Source organism: Microcaecilia unicolor, chromosome 6 (genome assembly GCF_901765095.1).
Source record: "Microcaecilia unicolor chromosome 6, aMicUni1.1, whole genome shotgun sequence".
Taxonomy (NCBI): Eukaryota; Metazoa; Chordata; class Amphibia; order Gymnophiona; family Siphonopidae; genus Microcaecilia; species Microcaecilia unicolor.
In genome coordinates, this window is record NC_044036.1 from 182,453,316 (window position 1) to 182,470,322 (window position 17,007).

Genomic DNA, 17,007 nt, shown 5'->3' on the forward strand with positions numbered 1-17,007 from the left:
ATAGGTGGGAAAATGTGGGATACAAATGCAATAAAATAAATAAATAAATATGGTAACAGCGGTTAGCGTATCTGGGTTTTAAAAAGTTTGAACAAGTTCCTGGAGGAAAAATCCACAGTCTGCTGTTGAGGCAGACATGGGGAAGCCACTGCTTGCCCTGGGATAGGTAGCATGGAATCTTGCTACTATTTGAGTTTCTTTTCAAAACAAAACAAAACAAAACAAAACAAAACAAAAGAATAGGAAGTGATTCAACTGGACAACCATGACTAAATATCTGGTACAAATCAGGTGCTTGAAGTAGTGGTCTGCTCTGCTGAGCTTAGGCAACTTTTCTCCACTGGCTCGCCCTGGTTCAAGCCAAGGGACCCATAAACACCCTGCGGGCTGGGTATGTCCAGCACTTACTCCTCGTTGTCCTCTGCTGCCACTCGAGGAAGACACTCCGGCCCTCTGGGACACCCACAGTCCACCCAGACATTCCTGAGCAACTGGTTCACTTCCATGATCTTCACCATCCACTCTGTGGACAGTTCAGTGGGGATGGTTATGTCCACGACCTCTGTGGCCATACATAGGTAATGCAGCAATGTGCTAGGTCTGGGGAGTCCAGTTTCTATGTCTTTTGGCATGCTGTGGGGAGTTCCAAGATTCCCCCAGTAACTGGCGGGCAGTTCTGGGGAGACTGTCCCAATTTCCCTTGTAAATGCTCAGAGACAGATATGGGGCCCACTCACACCACCATCTTCTCCTCCTGCATTGGAGTAGCCACTCCGGCAGGGGTGACTGCTCGCCCTCTCCAAACCCTACCTGCATCCAAATGGCACACCTTTTGTAGGTCCAGAACTTTGGCTCCACCCTTTCCAGTGTGTCTGATGTCATGTGTTTCTGCGTCTCAGTGACAAATCACTCCTCAACTTTAGCGAACCTATTGAGGGTGTAATGCATCTTCTTCCACCTCCTTGCTGGGATCGGAGGCCAACTAGACCACATGGTTTTTCCTGCCAATTCGCTCCAGGTACTCACATTTCTTTCAGTCTCTGTGCTTTCTCGCCCAACCAGGTAGCTTCTCAGATTTCTCTCAGCACCGCTGGGTTGCACTCCGGGTCTCTTTTCTGCACTCTGAGGCCCCCTCCTGGCTGGGGAACAGCACAGTTTCTCCGGATGGAAAAAGCCAAAAATAGTCTCTGAGCAAACAGTCTCCCCAGTGGGGCTTAACCCCATCTTTGTAACCTTGGTCTCACTCAAACAGTCCTGGATGCCGGCTAAGCTCTTTGGGGTAGGTACCCGGACCAGGATCTACATAAAGCGTTGGGTCTGATGAGCTGGGCGTAGGCTAGAGCCAGGCTAATTCCCAGTAGGCTGGGGGAAGGGAGGTTCAAAACAACCTCTCAGTCAGTTCTGTTCCACAAATTTTAGTTGCACATCGGGTTTTATAAAAATAAAAAAAAACAGTTCAACTTTAATTAACAAGAAAAAAAATTCATGCAAACAGTTCTTATAATCTGAAGTCTTATGAAACACATCCAAGGTTGAATACTCTCCTCCCATCCACAGTTATTTCTTCCAATCCTAGTGGTCTCAATCCTGTCTTGCCGAGAACAACCCAGAGCTGCTTTCACTGTCTCTCAGTAATGTTCTGCTGGGTTCTTTCCCAGTCATCGGACTCAATCGTGGCCTGGGCCCTCATTGTCTGTCTGCCTGATTGAGGTGCAGTGCTCTTCACCCACCTCAGTCTCCAGCAGGTTGCCCACCTCCAATCCCTTTGCTCCAGAGCCCTTATGACTTTTGCCACAATCTGCCTGTGCTACTGAGCAGAGACAATCCACTTTTTTCCCCTCTGCAGCTCCTGCTTCTTATGCCAGGACAGCACCCCCCCTTAACTTCTTGGGTCTCGCCTGGGGGTGTGGGTAACCAAAGATCCTGCTCTTCCCAGGATAGGCAGGTTTATACCATCTAAACCCCACCCAATGTATAAACACTGTCAATCATAATCTCATAACACTTCGTTACTATGTAAGTCAATTACAGCTTTTCCCACCTTAAGCAGCTCTACTAACTCACATTGCCATAGTAAACCCTAGGAGATTCTTCCACCCCTGCTCTGTAGCTTAGACATCTCCCAGGGAGTGGAAGAGTGACCTCATGGTTAGTGCAGCAGACTTTGATCCTTGCAACCTGGGTTCAATTCCTACTGCAGCACCTTGTGACCTTAGGCAAGTCATTTAACCCTCCATTACCCCAGGAACAAAAACAAATTGTGAGCCTTCTAGGGACAAAAATAGAAACATGACGGTAGATAAAGGCCATATGACCCATCCAGTCTGCCCATCCGTTACTATTAATCCTCTTTGCTCCTGGGCTGATGAGCAGACCTCAGCTCTGACACAGGCACGAGCATCAGATGTCATTTGACCTACTGGCACATGCATGTGGTGACCTCTCAGCACACAGTGCCAGTGAATTTAATGCCCACAAGAATTTAATGGTACTGAAAGATTCCGGTCAGCTCACTCAGTCTCTCTCTGGATTTGAGCCATAGCGCTGCAGACAAGGAAGGAATGGAAGTTGAAACTTGGAACACTCTGGTGCACACATGTAAGATTTGTCTTTGATTCACTGGCACTGTGTGCTGAGAGGTCACACGCGCACGTGCCAGTAGGTCAAGTGACATCTGATGCTTGTGCCTGTGTCAGAGCTGAGGTCTGATCATCAGTCCAAGAGCAAAGAGGATTAATAGTAACATAGTAAGTGATGGCAAACAAAGACCTAAGCGTAGGGTTACCATATGGCTCCAGAAAAAGGAGGACAGATTGAGCCAGCCGGGTTTTACTTCCATTGCTTTGAAAGCAATGGAAATAAAACCCGGCTGGCTCAATTATTTCCATTGAAAGCAATTGCTTTCCATTGAAAGCAATGGAAGTAAAACCCAGCTGGCTCAATCCGTCCTCCTTTTTCTGGAGCCATATGGTAACCCTACCTAAGCGGTCCATTCAGTCTGCCCAACAGTCACACTCATTATCTGTTCATGATTACATCAATGAGTGTGGTATTATATACTTGATTATGTTCTTTCTTTGGTGTTTCTGGGACATAGACCATAGAAGTCTATCCGGCCCTATCCTTATGTTCCAACTGCTGGAGTTGCCGTCGAAGCCCACTCCAGTCTGTCTGTCTTATTTCTGGGACACAGACAGTAAAAGTCTGTCCAGCACTGTCCTCATGTTCCAGCCACTGAAGTTGCAGTCTAAGCCCTTTCCAGCCCATCCTAAACCAGATTGCCATATATGAGACACAGACCATACAAGTCTGCCCGGTATCAGCCACAAGTTCATCACAGCCAGAGTCACCATCTAAGCGTCACTCGACACATCCACACACATGCAGCCATTTAAGTTTTTTAATAACTTCCATTTTCTAATTAGAGTTCCTGTGTTCATCCCATGCCTTTTTGAATTTCTTCATCATTTGTGTCTCTACCACCTCCTTAATGAAAGGCTTTCCGCATTTGTGCTGTTAAAGCAAGGAGGAGGAGGAGGAGACAGCACTCAAAGAACTTGGTACTTGGTAGATGTGAGGCTGGCGCAGGTGTAGCTTACACTTCCATGAGAACCCCACAGGAACTGTTTCCATCCCCATGGGAACGCCGCAGGAACTGCTTCCATCCCTGCGGGAACCCTGCAGAACTGCTTCCATCCCCGCGGGAACCCTGCAGAACTGCTTCTATCCCTGCAGGAACCCCGCGGGTTCCGTGGGATTCCCACAAATCCCATTCCTGTGCAGGTTTCTATTCCAGAGCTCTCTTTCAGTTGAAAAAGGCAGAGACTTATAGTACCTGCATATAATGTGTACAGGACTGCGTATGTCTAGTAACGCCATAGAAATGATTTTAGTAGAGTTACATTAATACTTGCTTCTCCCATAACTCAAGGTCATTACAACTGGTTTTGAGACCAAAATATGATTTACGCAATCCCAGCTGCATCACAGGGTGTGAGATGCACTGGGGATGTCATGCATGTTGTCTGCAATGTTCAAACATTTCAAAGGGTTGAGGAAGCTTTGGAGATGGACCTTAGTGAGGTGAATGTTTACCTAGAGCTCCTAATAACCCTGACTGAAAGCATACATTAACTCAAGGCACGGTGCTGTTCCTAACAAGTCACCCATTTACATAGGTGTGAGCAGCCAAAGTCAGTGAAGCCCTTCACTACAGCCTTACTGCTCCTCTGACTCAATCTCACCCCCAAAATCTGTGGATAGACCCTCCCCAAGCAGGTTGCTTACCTTTCCAGGGGCCATTGGATCTGAATCCAGGTGAAGCTAAGGTGCAGGACAAACGTCTTTCTTCTGCCCTGATGTGGCAGAGGAGACTTGCTTCCTCCTGAGAGGAAATGTGTTTCTCTCTGTTGCTGATTTTTACAGCTATAAAATGGTGCTTTAACCCACAAGGCAACTGAAGCGCTTTTTCAAATGCTATTCACATAAAAGCTATTTATACATAGATCTTTAAATATATACATTTACATATACATCCAATGTATATATAAGTTAATGTATAGTGGTTTAATCATTATTGATAATAAATATGATTTATTGATATTGAATATATAGTAAATAAGTGACGGCAGATAAAGACCTGAATAGTTCATCCAGTCTGCCCAAATATGAATATGCTGAGGTTGAAATAATAACATTACTCTTCAGACTACTGGCATAATGTTGTGATATTGTGGCATCATATGGAACTGCATACATGTGATAGGCATGGTAACAGATAGCAACTCCCTGGTTGTGATGCCAGTGTTCAGTCATGAAGGAGTCTAACCTGCACAGAGGTTGGTGTGGCTCTGGCTGTCTTGTTGGGCAGACTAGATGGATCATGCAGGTCTTTATCTGTCATCATGTGTGGTATGTGGCAGGGCCGCCGAGAGACAAAGTTGGGTCCCGGGGAGGGCCACTGCCGCCGCCCCCGCCCACTCAGGATGCAGCTGCCGGGCCTCCCCCCCCCCCCCCCACCTGGGATGCAGCCACTGGGTCCAACCCGGAATGCAGCTGCCGCTGCTGACCCTCACTCACTCTCTGGCTGCCACCAGATCCCGGTGCTGGGCCCCCCTTGGAGGCCGGGGAGGAGCAGATGCGCTGACATGGGGGCCCCCGCCCCCTACATCTGTGCATCTGCTCCTCCCCGGCCTCCAAGGGGGCCCTGTGCTATGGTCTGTCTCTTACCTGCTCCAGTGTGCTGAGACTGGTTCCCGATAGGAGCAGAAGACAGACAGACTCGGGGCCCAGTGCCAGCCCCCTTTGGAGACTGTGCCCGGGGAATTTTGCCCCCCTGCCCTCCCCTCTGAGCGGCCCTGGTATGTAGTCTATTATATGCATAGGTAAAGGCAAACAACTTATGAGGGTTGCCACTTTACTGGAGGACTGTTAGCAGGGTGGTTGCCATTGTTTTCCCAGGTCATCTTTACCTTATTTCCCCCTCCCCCACCAGCTAAGGCTGGGTATTCATTTACTGACTCCAAGTGGATGGATGCCTTTGTTGGCCAAAGGCTGACCACTTGACAGAAATCCCAGTGCAGGATTTGAGCTTAGGTCATGTGTATAGTTGGCAAGCAACCTATAGATTGCACCACAAAGCCTGTTCAACATACATGTATATATTCAAAGGTATATGGCCTATTATATATATATATTTTCACAAATATACATATAAGTGCCAGATATGACCGTCATCACCATATTAAAATCTCTCTATATATAACTTACATGTTGTGCAATATATTGTGTGTAGGCATATAACTCTGGGGATTGTACTTTTGTGCAGCCATGGATCCTTTAAATGGTTTTTTTGAAGAAAACCTTTGGTATTAAGGAGTGGTTGTGATATCAGCAACTTATGCAAGCTTTTCACTGGGCAGATAAGTGGATCATTGATTTTTATGTGCACATTATTAGGGAATGTTTTTGAATTTTTTTTCATTTTTGAAGCATCAGTTTGGGGAACTGTTATATAGTTCTATGCTATTTGTAGATGAAACCGATGTTTGAAGTAGTGTTTTTTTTCTCCTAGTTTTTCACTACGGTTTTGAAATGAGCCAGTGATAAAAAGTCCGTTTAAGGGTTAAGTGAAAAGTTTGTGACTGTCTCTGGACAGTTAAGGCTTAATTTTTTAAGTGAATATCTTTAGCGTCCAATGTTCCCATCAATCTGTTCCCATATGGCTTATTACGGGAACATTGGACACTAAAGGGTTAATATTATAACCTTTTCCCAAATGGTTCTTGGCAGAACATCCTGATATTTTGGATCAAGTATAGGTATACGTTTTGCTATCCATAGTGAAATATATAATTAAATTGGTACTTTTTTTTGATAACTAGCCCGTTTTTGAATATTTACAGTTTTATCTCAAGACATATTTATATGGAGATCAATATTCAGCTGGCAACAGTCAGCATTTTTTTATCCACCGCAGGCTTTATGCCCAGAAATGCAATGCTGACCCATGTCTGGGCACTGCCATTGAATAGCTGGTTGTATGCAGCCAGCTAAAGCTTATGTGGTTTAAATGCAATATTCAGCCCTTAAACGCTTAAGCTGAACCGCATGAAGAGAGAAGTGTGTTTTATGCAGTCCTGTATGCGATTAACTGCTGAATATCGGCACCGACTCTGGTTTTGTGTTTGGTGATCACTAACAAGTTAGGTGCAATTGATTATCAGCAGATAGCCCCGTACAAACAATTCAACTGGCCAGGAGCCATTCCTGACTGGTTAAATTGCTTTGATTATCGACCCCATGGATTTTTTTTTTTTTTTGCTGATTAGCAGCTTCCTGAATATTGACTCAGTTCTATTTTGTTACATTTGGGGTTGGGATCATTTACAAGCAGAAAAGACAAACTGTTATTGGCATCAGCTTCATATTGTGGTACAAAGACAATACCACTGACCTGCTGCTGGAATTCCCTGTGGATGTGCTTGTGGTGCTCTTCCTTGTGCTGCTTTCATTGCTGGTTTTGGACTATCTGTATGCTCTGATTTTGGCTGAAAAAAATAAAACATTTTAAGTGTGTCCAGTATTTACTCAGGTCTTTCATCTGTATATTGAAATTGACAGTGGATAGTATTAGGCACAGTTAATAAAACTTAAGGGGTTGATATTCAGAGTAACCTATGGAACCTTGTAAGTCTACATGCTTTGAAAATTAGCCCCAAAGTGATTTAACTGGTCAGAAACAGTTAAATCTTTTGTGTGGAGCTGAATATTCCACTTAGCCACATAAAAAATGGCTGCAAAAGTTTATTCAATGCTGGTGGCCAGATACGGCTAGTCACTGAATATCCAGGAATAACATGGGCGGCAGCAAAAAAAAAAACCAACAACAAACAAGCCCACTACCGCCAGCCTGAGCATCAACCCCTAAACATACTAAACAAAAAAGACCAAGGAATAAGTACACGTTATAATGTAGAACATACAAACTATTCAAACAAAAGAGAGAGGACAGTAGGAAGGATATAAAAAGAGTTGGTTCACACAGGCCTTGAGAAGGGGTGAAGATGATTGCTGCTCTTGTGCCTGCTTCTGCTGGCCAGGGCATTGTTAAGACAGAGCCTCAAAGGAGGTACCCTCCCAGTGTTAGGCTACCAAGAATTACATAATGCCAACCAGTCATGCTATCTGAGAAGGGAAGATGAAAGAGCATTCTGTTATAAAAATGTTTCCTAAAGTTGGAGATTTAACTCCACTATGCTGGAGATTTAAGGCCAATGAGAGGTTTTTCATGCAGGCCCCAGCCATGTCTAACACCAACTCTGGTCAGGACAGAGCAAGATCAAGTATGTATATGTTATATCACATCATCTCATATGATATGAGTTTCTTTTGTAAGGGACAAGCTGTTTCCTACTATGTCACTATGGTCGACCACACATGATGTCCCAGAAGGTATGCTGTCTACCAGGGGTCAAGATGCTATGGAGAGCTTGCGAGACTCATCGAGCCTACTGACTATGATCCAATGCTGCTTATCAATGTTGGCACAAATGACAGTGCTAGGTACGCCTCCAAACACATCAAAAGTGACTTAATGGCTCTGAGAGAGAAGGTGAAGCAGAGATGTGCAGGGGGTGGTCTCGTCAATCCTCCCTGTCAAGGGTAAAGGCCAAGACAGACAAGCTTATACCCTGGAGATGAATGGATGGCTGCACAGATCGTATAATTAAGAGCGTTTAAGCTTCTTGGACCATGGGATGATTCTCCAAGAACGTCTGAGCACAGATGGTGTCCATCTATCAAAGAACGGAAGAAGTATCTTTAGCAGCAGAGTGGCTAACCTACTGAAGATAACTTTAAACTAGAATAATTGGGGCTGGATGATCACAACCCCAGGTAAGTATAAGCTCGCAGGTAAGTGAAACATAAAATGGGCAACAATTGGAAATCAGAGTATACTAATGCTTGTAGCATGGGAAATAAGTTTCTGGGTCTAGAGGCTGTGATGGAAAAGTCTGATTTGGATTTAGTGGCAGTCACATAGGCGGGATTCATGGAGAACCAAGACTGGGATATAATTATATCGGATTATAATCTGTTCAGGAAAGACAGGGTAGGAATGTAACATAATATGTGTTTAATTGTCAGAATTAAATATGTAGCAGAATTATTGATTTTGCTGGATCAGGTACCAATATAAAAATACAACTTTTAAGGACTCATTGGGACAGAATCATTATAAACTGGTCTGGCTTTCATCCAAGTCCCTCTTTCCCCCTCCCCCTGGGAAACTTCTGATAGCAAAAGCTTGTCTAGGTGGTTTCCTAAAGCCATTAACACCTCTACTACTCTTAACAAAAGGACTATTCAAATACAAACAAGTAAGAGGCTACTTCAAAGAGTTTTTTTTTAAACTTCCTCCCTTCCTCTGATCAAAAAGCCTTCCTGAGGGTGAACAAAGGATCAAAAAGCCAAGAGACAGAAAGGCGGGAGAGGTGTGACCCTAGCTAGTAAAGACAAAAGGACTCAGAGGAAATCATAAACATGAAGCCATCTGCTTGCTTTTGCTTCAATAGACCATTTGTCAGCAAAAGTCCAGACAGGAAGTCTTATGATGTCATAAAACATGAGACCAGGCACCATGATTCATTGCAACTACCCAGGGTGCAGTGCAACCAGGAAGCAAGTGCTGGGATTCATGTGATCATGTCTTCCTGCAACTTGCAATGCAGAAAAGGCAGGAGCTGTTCCACACAGAGACAGATTCTTCTCTTTGGCTGCAGCCCAGATCTTTCTCCTCTGCTGAAGCCCTGCTCCTGCTACAGATTCTCTCTCCTCTTACCTCATGTTGCTCATCAATCAGCTGGACCACAGCATGCCTTGTAGCAGAAGGACTTGTAAGTTAACCTGATTTAAGCCTGTTACCTTGTTGTTTTAAAGCACAAATTCTCTGTTCCAAGATCCTTTTTAAAAGATCCTTTTTAAAAGACTACCTCTTGCTGCAATTACTGAAACCTGTATTGTAAATAAATCTTTCTAAAGCTAATTATATGGTCGCTTTTAAAAACTTAGTGCCATGCTTTGAGCACAAGTTCCTAAATCTTATGCAGTGCAGGTTAATGTAAACACAAAATATAATATTTAAGTCATTACAATTGTGAATATTACCTTAATAGGTAATTGGTGGAGAATTAACAAAAATATATCTCAAAACTTATAAATATTAGCGAATGCTCCAAGCAATTTCCCCAAGTTAAATATTTCTTGTAACAGGAAGATAATATTAAAGCAACAGAATTGCAGGACTTATGGGGGTACTACTACTACTTAGCATTTTTATAGCGCTACAAGGCGTACGCAGCGCTGCACAAACATAGAAGAAAGACAGTCCCTGCTCAAAGAGCTTACAATCTAATAGACAAAAAAATAAATAAATAAAGTAAGCAAATCAAATCAATTAATGTGAACGGGAAGGAAGAGAGGAGGGTAGGTGGAGGCGAGTGGTTACAAGTGGTTACGAGTCAAAAGCAATGTTAAAGAGGTGGGCTTTCAGTCTAGATTTAAAGGTGGCCAAGGATGGGGCAAGACGTAGGGGCTCAGGAAGTTTATTCCAGGCGTAGGGTGCAGCGAGACAGAAGGCGCGAAGTCTGGAGTTGGCAGTAGTGGAGAAGGGAACACATAAGAAGGATTTATCCATGGAGCGGAGTGCACGGGAAGGGGTGTAGGGAAGGACGAGTGTGGAGAGATACTGGGGAGCAGCAGAGTGAGTACATTTATAGGTTAGTAGTAGAAGTTTGAACAGGATGCGAAAACGGATAGGGAGCCAGTGAAGGGTCTTGAGGAGAGGGGTAGTATGAGTAAAGCGACCCTGGTGGAAGACGAGACGGGCAGCAGAGTTTTGAACCGACTGGAGGGGGGAGAGGTGACTAAGAGGGAGGCCAGCAAGAAGCAGATTGCAGTAGTCTAAATGAGAGGTGACAAGGGTGTGGATGAGGGTTTTGGTAGGGGTAAGGAAGAAGTACTGTGGATCAAACTGGAAAGAAGGAATGCAAAATGTATTTACATTGGTGGTGTGATACACAGGCCTCCTTTACAGACAGAGAAAGTGGACAGAGATTTTATTTGAAGACATTCAAAATATAGCTGTGAAAGGAGAAGTATTACTAATAGGTATTCTAGTATGTCAGATGTTTTGGTGTAGCCCTTTTGTGGAGTCTTCTAGAAGTAGGATAATCCTGGATTCTCTACAGAAAGAACTGTTCTGACAGTTGGTAATGGAGCCCATGCAGAATGAGGACATACTAGACTTAAGGGCGCGTTTATTAAGGTGCGCCGAAAAATGGCCTGCACTGGTGTAGGTGGATGTATTGCACATGCGCAGGTCCATTTTTCAGCGTGCCTGCAAAAAAGACCTCTTTTTTGCCAAAAATTGACATGTGGCAAAATAAAAATCAGCGAGCGTCCATTTTCGGCCTGAGACCATACCACCACTCATTGACTTAACAGTAAGGTCTCACACGTTAACTAAGCAGTAATCATCAGTGTGCGTATACTGCCAATTACCGCCTGGTTAGCGCCACACAGTAGAAAATAGAAATTATTTTCTGCCGCATGTTTTGGACATGCGTCAAAATTTGAATTACCGCCTGGGGCATATGGTAGCCAGGTGGTAGTTCTAATTTGACGCACGTTGTATGCACATAGGCACCTGCACGTCTTAGTAAAAGGGCCTCTTAGTGCTTACAAATGGGGAGAGTGTTTCCGATGTTACAGTGTGTAATATCTGGCATCCTGTGATCACCGGATGGTGTGGTTTAATATTAAGACAGGTGTGGAGAAGATTCAAAAATGAGGGTTCTAGACTTTTAAAAAACTAACTTTATTGAGATGAGGGATTACCTCAAGGAATTAGTTGGATGAAAATGTCTGGAAGAAGTAGAAACGAAGTGGGAAAAACTGAAAGGAACAACCTTTAAGGGCAACAAAACCTTTTTTGTAAAGAACGTAAAGTAAGAGGAAAAGGAGGCTGTTTTGATTCTCAAAAGTAGTAGCTGAAAAGGTAAGGAAAAGAATGTTAGCCTTCATAAACTACAAGAGATTGTACAAACATGAAAACAGGCAACAATATCTGGAAAAGCTAAGAGAAGCTGGTAAAGTAGTCAGGAAAGCAAAGATGCAAATAGAAGAAAGAATAGCCAATGCGGTAAAATGGGGGGGGGACAAGACAGTTTTTAGATGCGTTAGTCATCAAAGGAATTGCAAAAGTAGCATTATGAAATTCAAAGCAGAAGGGGAGGAATATGTAGAATCTGATAACGATAAGGTGGAATTGCTTAACAAATATTTATGTTCTGTGTTCACAGATGAAGGGCCAGAATTAGGACCATAGAAGACAAACACAAATTGGAACAGAAGTGTCATAGACCCTGAATGAATTTTAGAGCAGTGTTCATGAGGAGGTAGCTAAAGATGGACAAAGCCAGGGGTTCCCAAACTTTTTCGGTTCGTGGCACCCTCCCCCCCCCCCACCGGCCACATGGGTCTCCATGGCACCCCCGGTCACATGGGTCTCTGCACCCCCCCCCCCCCGACCACATGGGTCTCCACACACCCCCAATATGGGTCTCCCTTTCCCTGCAGCCTCCTCCTGTCACAGCAGCACACCTCTGCCTCCCTGCAGCCCCCTCCTCTCACACCATAAGTACATAAGTACATAAGTAGTGCCATACTGGGAAAGACCAAAGGTCCATCTAGCCCAGCATCCTGTCACCGACAGTGGCCAATCCAGGTCAAGGGCACCTGGCACGCTCCCCAAACGTAAAAACATTCCAGACAAGTTATACCTAAAAATGAGGAATTTTTCCAGTCCATTTAATAGCGGTCTATGGACTTGTCCTTTAGGAATCTATCTAACCCCTTTTTAAACTCCGTCAAGCTAACCGCCCGTACCACGTTCTCCGGCAATGAATTCCAGAGTCTAATTACACGTTGGGTGAAGAAAAATTTTCTCCGATTCGTTTTAAATTTACCACACTGTAGCTTCAACTCATGCCCTCTAGTCCTAGTATTTTTGGATAGCGTGAACAGTCGCTTCACATCCACCCGATCCATTCCACTCATTATTTTATACACTTCTATCATATCTCCCCTCAGCCGTCTCTTCTCCAAGCTGAAAAGCCCTAGCCTTCTCAGCCTCTCTTCATAGGAAAGTCGTCCCATCCCCACTATCATTTTACCAGCACACCTCTGCCTCTCAGCAGCCTCCTACTTCACACTTGATTCCAGTCTATGCCAGAACTAATTAATACTGATCTCTTCTAATTTGATTATTTTAATCATATTATCATTATTGATCATTATATCTTAATCTGCTCTCACTTTCATGTTATGTATATCATTCTATTGACCCTATTTATCTGATTTCCTACATATTAATCTGTAATATTATGCCGAATCTTACTCTGTTAATGATGATGCCTTTGCAACATAATGTAAGCCACATTGAGCCTGCAAATTGGTGGGAAAATGTGGGGTACAAATGCAGCAAATAAATAAATAAAGCCAGCATCACTTACTACCTTCCTTCCTGCAGGTCCAGGAACACTGCCGCTTCCTTCTCCTTCCCCCGCTACCGCTGAAGTGCTTGCAGCTTACATTTTCAGGCCATACACGATTCACACAGGCACTATGGAGCCTTCCCAGTCTGCTGTGCCTGGCCCTCTCTGATGCAACTTCCTGATTTAGGGCTTGCAGAGGTTTTTGAGGTTACAGGTTAAATTCCGCCCATCACAGAAAGTGGCAAAGGGAGGGGGTAGTGCAGAAGGGGATAAAGAAACTAGTTGAGGGAAGTCACACTTCCCCAAGAGAATCCTAGAGGAATATATGGGAATTCTGGAAGGGGTGAGGTGACCATACTTCTTGAGGACCTGGACAGATGTTAAAGAATTGACTGGGAAAAATAAAGCCAGTTGCAAGGGGAGTTAAAGGGGAACCGCTACGAATGGATCATAGGGAACTCGGGAGAGATCAGAAGCCAGGTAGAAAGAAGGTGTCTGAGGTAAGGAGGGGCATGGGGTGTCCACTGTAGGAGTACCACCAGGGGTCCCAGGGGCTAGGGTGACCTAAAGTTTGGAAGGTGCCATGTACAGTGGAGAGAGAAAGTGGAAAGGTTAAATCTCCCATACCTACGATAGAAGATAGGCCCTGGAGGTGGGGACCTATGTCAAAATATTGATAATAATTTTTATCCCAAGGAGGAAGAACCTGAACCCCAGATGGTTAATAGTTACCATAGAGTGTCGTGTATGCGTGTGAACAGGATATGGGTGGGGAAGTGGTCTAATCCCATGAAAAAGTGCAAAAGGCAGTTCTTCCTATAGCTGAACTAAGTAGTGCCACTATGGAGGCACAGCACTGGATGTCCCAGAAGTTAGAATGGGACGAGCGGATAAAGTTAGGTCAGGAACTAGCAAGGTCCCCAAAGGAAGACCAAGATTCAGGGTTTGGGTTAGTATGTGGTTTGCATTGAAGAAGAAACAAACCCTATTAGAACCTGAGATAAATGCTTTGAAGAGGGTAGGTCCCAGGAAGGGGGCAGTTAAATATAAATTACTTCAGGCATGGGAAGTGTCACAGAACCCAGGATGGTGAGCCCTTGGGCTGCAGCAGACAAGTCCTCTGTGGAGGCGCAGAGCAGAGGCGAACCAGGCACTGAATGCAAACAGGATACCAGACATGGCAAATAGACAGAGCACACTCAAGACAAGCAACAAGCACAACCAGAAAAGGGAAATAGACCATTCAGGTGGGCCTCACGGCCAATCCGGAACCCACTCGTACAGAGTCCAAGTGTACAGGCCTCATGGCCAAACTGGAACAGAATCATACTAGAGGGAAGGGAAAAGAAACAGAACAGAATCTCTTGAGAAAGTACTACTCAAGCAGTGCACACACACTGCACTACACAGAGCTACAAACAAGGGGTCAAAAGACCCTACACAAAGAAACTGAAGGGGAAAAGACAACCCTACCTAGACTCACGTGGTAGAAACCACAAGTAAAAGATAAGAAAACCACACAGGAAGGCAGCACAGGACTGGGCTTAGAACCCCAGCTATAAATGAATAGTCCTAACCAAGTCAAATAGACATCACACAGAGAGGTAACTCAAGGCTGAGCTAGTAGTCCCAGCTAAACAGAAGAACCACCCCCTCAAGCACAAACAAAACCAAACAGAGAGGACACTCAGGGCTGTGCTAGATCCACAGCTATAAACGAATAATCCTAAACAAGTCAACAGAAATCGCACAGATAGGTAGCACAGGGCTGGTCTAGTAGTCCCAGCTAAACAGAAGAACCACCCACTCAAGCACAAACAGAACCAGAGAGGACACAGGACTGTGCTAGTAGACATAGCTAAGCAGAAGATCGGCCCACTCGTGCCACACAGAGAGACCGCTCAAGGCTGTGCTAGTAGTTGCAGCTAAACGAATAAGCAATCCACTCAAGCACAACCAGAAACCTCACAGAGAGAACTCAAACAAAAAGCACACAGGAAAAACTCAAGACAAGGCCACACAAAGGAACACTCATGGCTATGCCACACAGCACTCAAGGATAAGGGAAGCCACTCATGAAGGAACACTCTAAGCTGTACCATACAGCACACAGGGAAGAGGGAAGCCACTCAAAGGAATACTCAAGGGTGTGCCACCAGGCAGTCAAGGGAAAAGGGGAGCCAACTATAGGAATGCACTCTAGGCTGTACCATACAACACTCAGAGAAAAGGGAAGCCACTCATAGCAATACACTAGGCTGTGCCATACAGCACTCAAGGGAAAAGGGAAGCCACTCATAAAAATACACAAGGCTGGCCATGCAGCACTCAAGGGAAAAGGGGAGCCAACTATAGGAATACACTCTAGACTGTACCATACAGCACTCAGGGAAAAGAGAAGCCACTCATAAGAATACACAAGGCTGGCCACACAACACACAAGGGTAAAGGGAAACTACTCATAAGAATACACAAGGCTGGCCACACAACACACAAGGGTAAAGGGAAGCCACTTATAGGAATACACAAGGCTGTGCCACAGAGTCAAATAACAGACACTAGAGACAAAGGAAAAAGTAAGCAAACAGGGAAAGCTGCCTTTACATACACAGATCAGATAAGGAGCAATGCTCACAAGAATCAGGAGACAAACTTTTTGTTGAGTTAAAGAAGGCTAATGGGAAGGGCTGCTTCTAAAACATACCAGAAAGAAGCAGGGCTTACACTGCAGTCAAATATTTAAAGCAAACAAAGGGAAACAAACAATGTTCTTACCAGAACTCAGAAAGAGAAAGGAAAGGCAGGCAGAGACAGAGCACACCCAGCTGCATGGGAGCAAGGTAATCAAAGAAAGCAGCTAGGCTGTGGAAGCAAAGTAATCAAGGAAAGCAGCTGGGCTGGCAACAACTGACTCTCTGAACAGTGAAAGGTAACAAGGGAAACCACACAAAGAAACAGAACAGGATTAAGCTGGAGAGCCTAGACAAGAAGAAAATAATCTATTCTGGTTCAAAGCAAAACCACACACACAGAAATACAGAACAGGGCTTTGCTTGGAAGTAAAGTTAACAGGCTAGTAATCCATACAGGTTTAAAGCAGACCACCACACACAGAGAAACAAAAGAGGGCTTTGCTTGAGAGCAAACCTAACAGGAAAGTAAACCATACATATTCAAACCAAAACCACTCACACAGGGCTCAGGGCTGAGCCCAGAGACACAGTTTAACAAGAAGACCAGTTCCCTCAGAATCAAACAACAGTACAACAAGAAAAAGGAAAATAGACCTGTTGCAAAGGCAACGCAGGAAAGCTCGGGTCCTTATAAAGGAGTAGGCTGATGATGTCACAAATAGGAAATGAAGCAAAAGCAGGGAGACCGAATCGAGGCTTGGCTTCAGGGATACCAAAGTGAGGCTTAGCTAACAGGAAGAACAACAACAGGAAAAAAGGCAGACTGTAGAGGTCACAGAGCTAGATACAGAGAAACAGTAGGTCTGAACATAAGGGCACGGCCACAACAGTGACAGTAAGATAATAAAATCTGGATATAGGCCTTGGAAATGGCGGCCGGGCATTATGAACAGATGGATAAAATGGATAGTGCTGAAGGAGTCCCAAGTAGGGGAATCAGCAGAGAAAATGGAATGGTAGAAAGTTATTAAAAGATGAAAGGCTAAGCTATAAAAATATAAGGAAGTAAATGAACGCCTATTAACAGCTCTGAAGCGTAAGCTGACAGATGAGCAAAAGCTCAGGGCAGAGAAGGAAGAAGAACTGTCCCAGCTATAGAAGGCCTTTGCCAGGGAAAGGCAGCAGTTGAAGACACAGGTCCAGGAGAACAAGCAAAAAAGGCCCTTGCAGTGGAAAAAGTAGCAGGTGAACTCAAGAAAGCCACTGGGTTAGCGGAGGACTTAAAAGCACATTTGCACGATGTTAGGGGCTCAAAG

The 17,007-nt window shown here is 44.5% G+C and overlaps 1 protein-coding gene across 1 annotated transcript in view; it reads right to left on the reverse strand.

Annotated features, from left to right (window-relative positions):
* BSN (bassoon presynaptic cytomatrix protein) overlaps positions 1-17,007 on the reverse strand; it is a 304,960-nt gene that overhangs the window by 38,745 nt on the left and 249,208 nt on the right. The window contains exon 8 of the mRNA XM_030206778.1: positions 6,956-7,049. Coding sequence (XP_030062638.1) covers positions 6,956-7,049 — 94 coding nt within the window. The remainder of the gene's footprint in view (positions 1-6,955; positions 7,050-17,007) is intronic.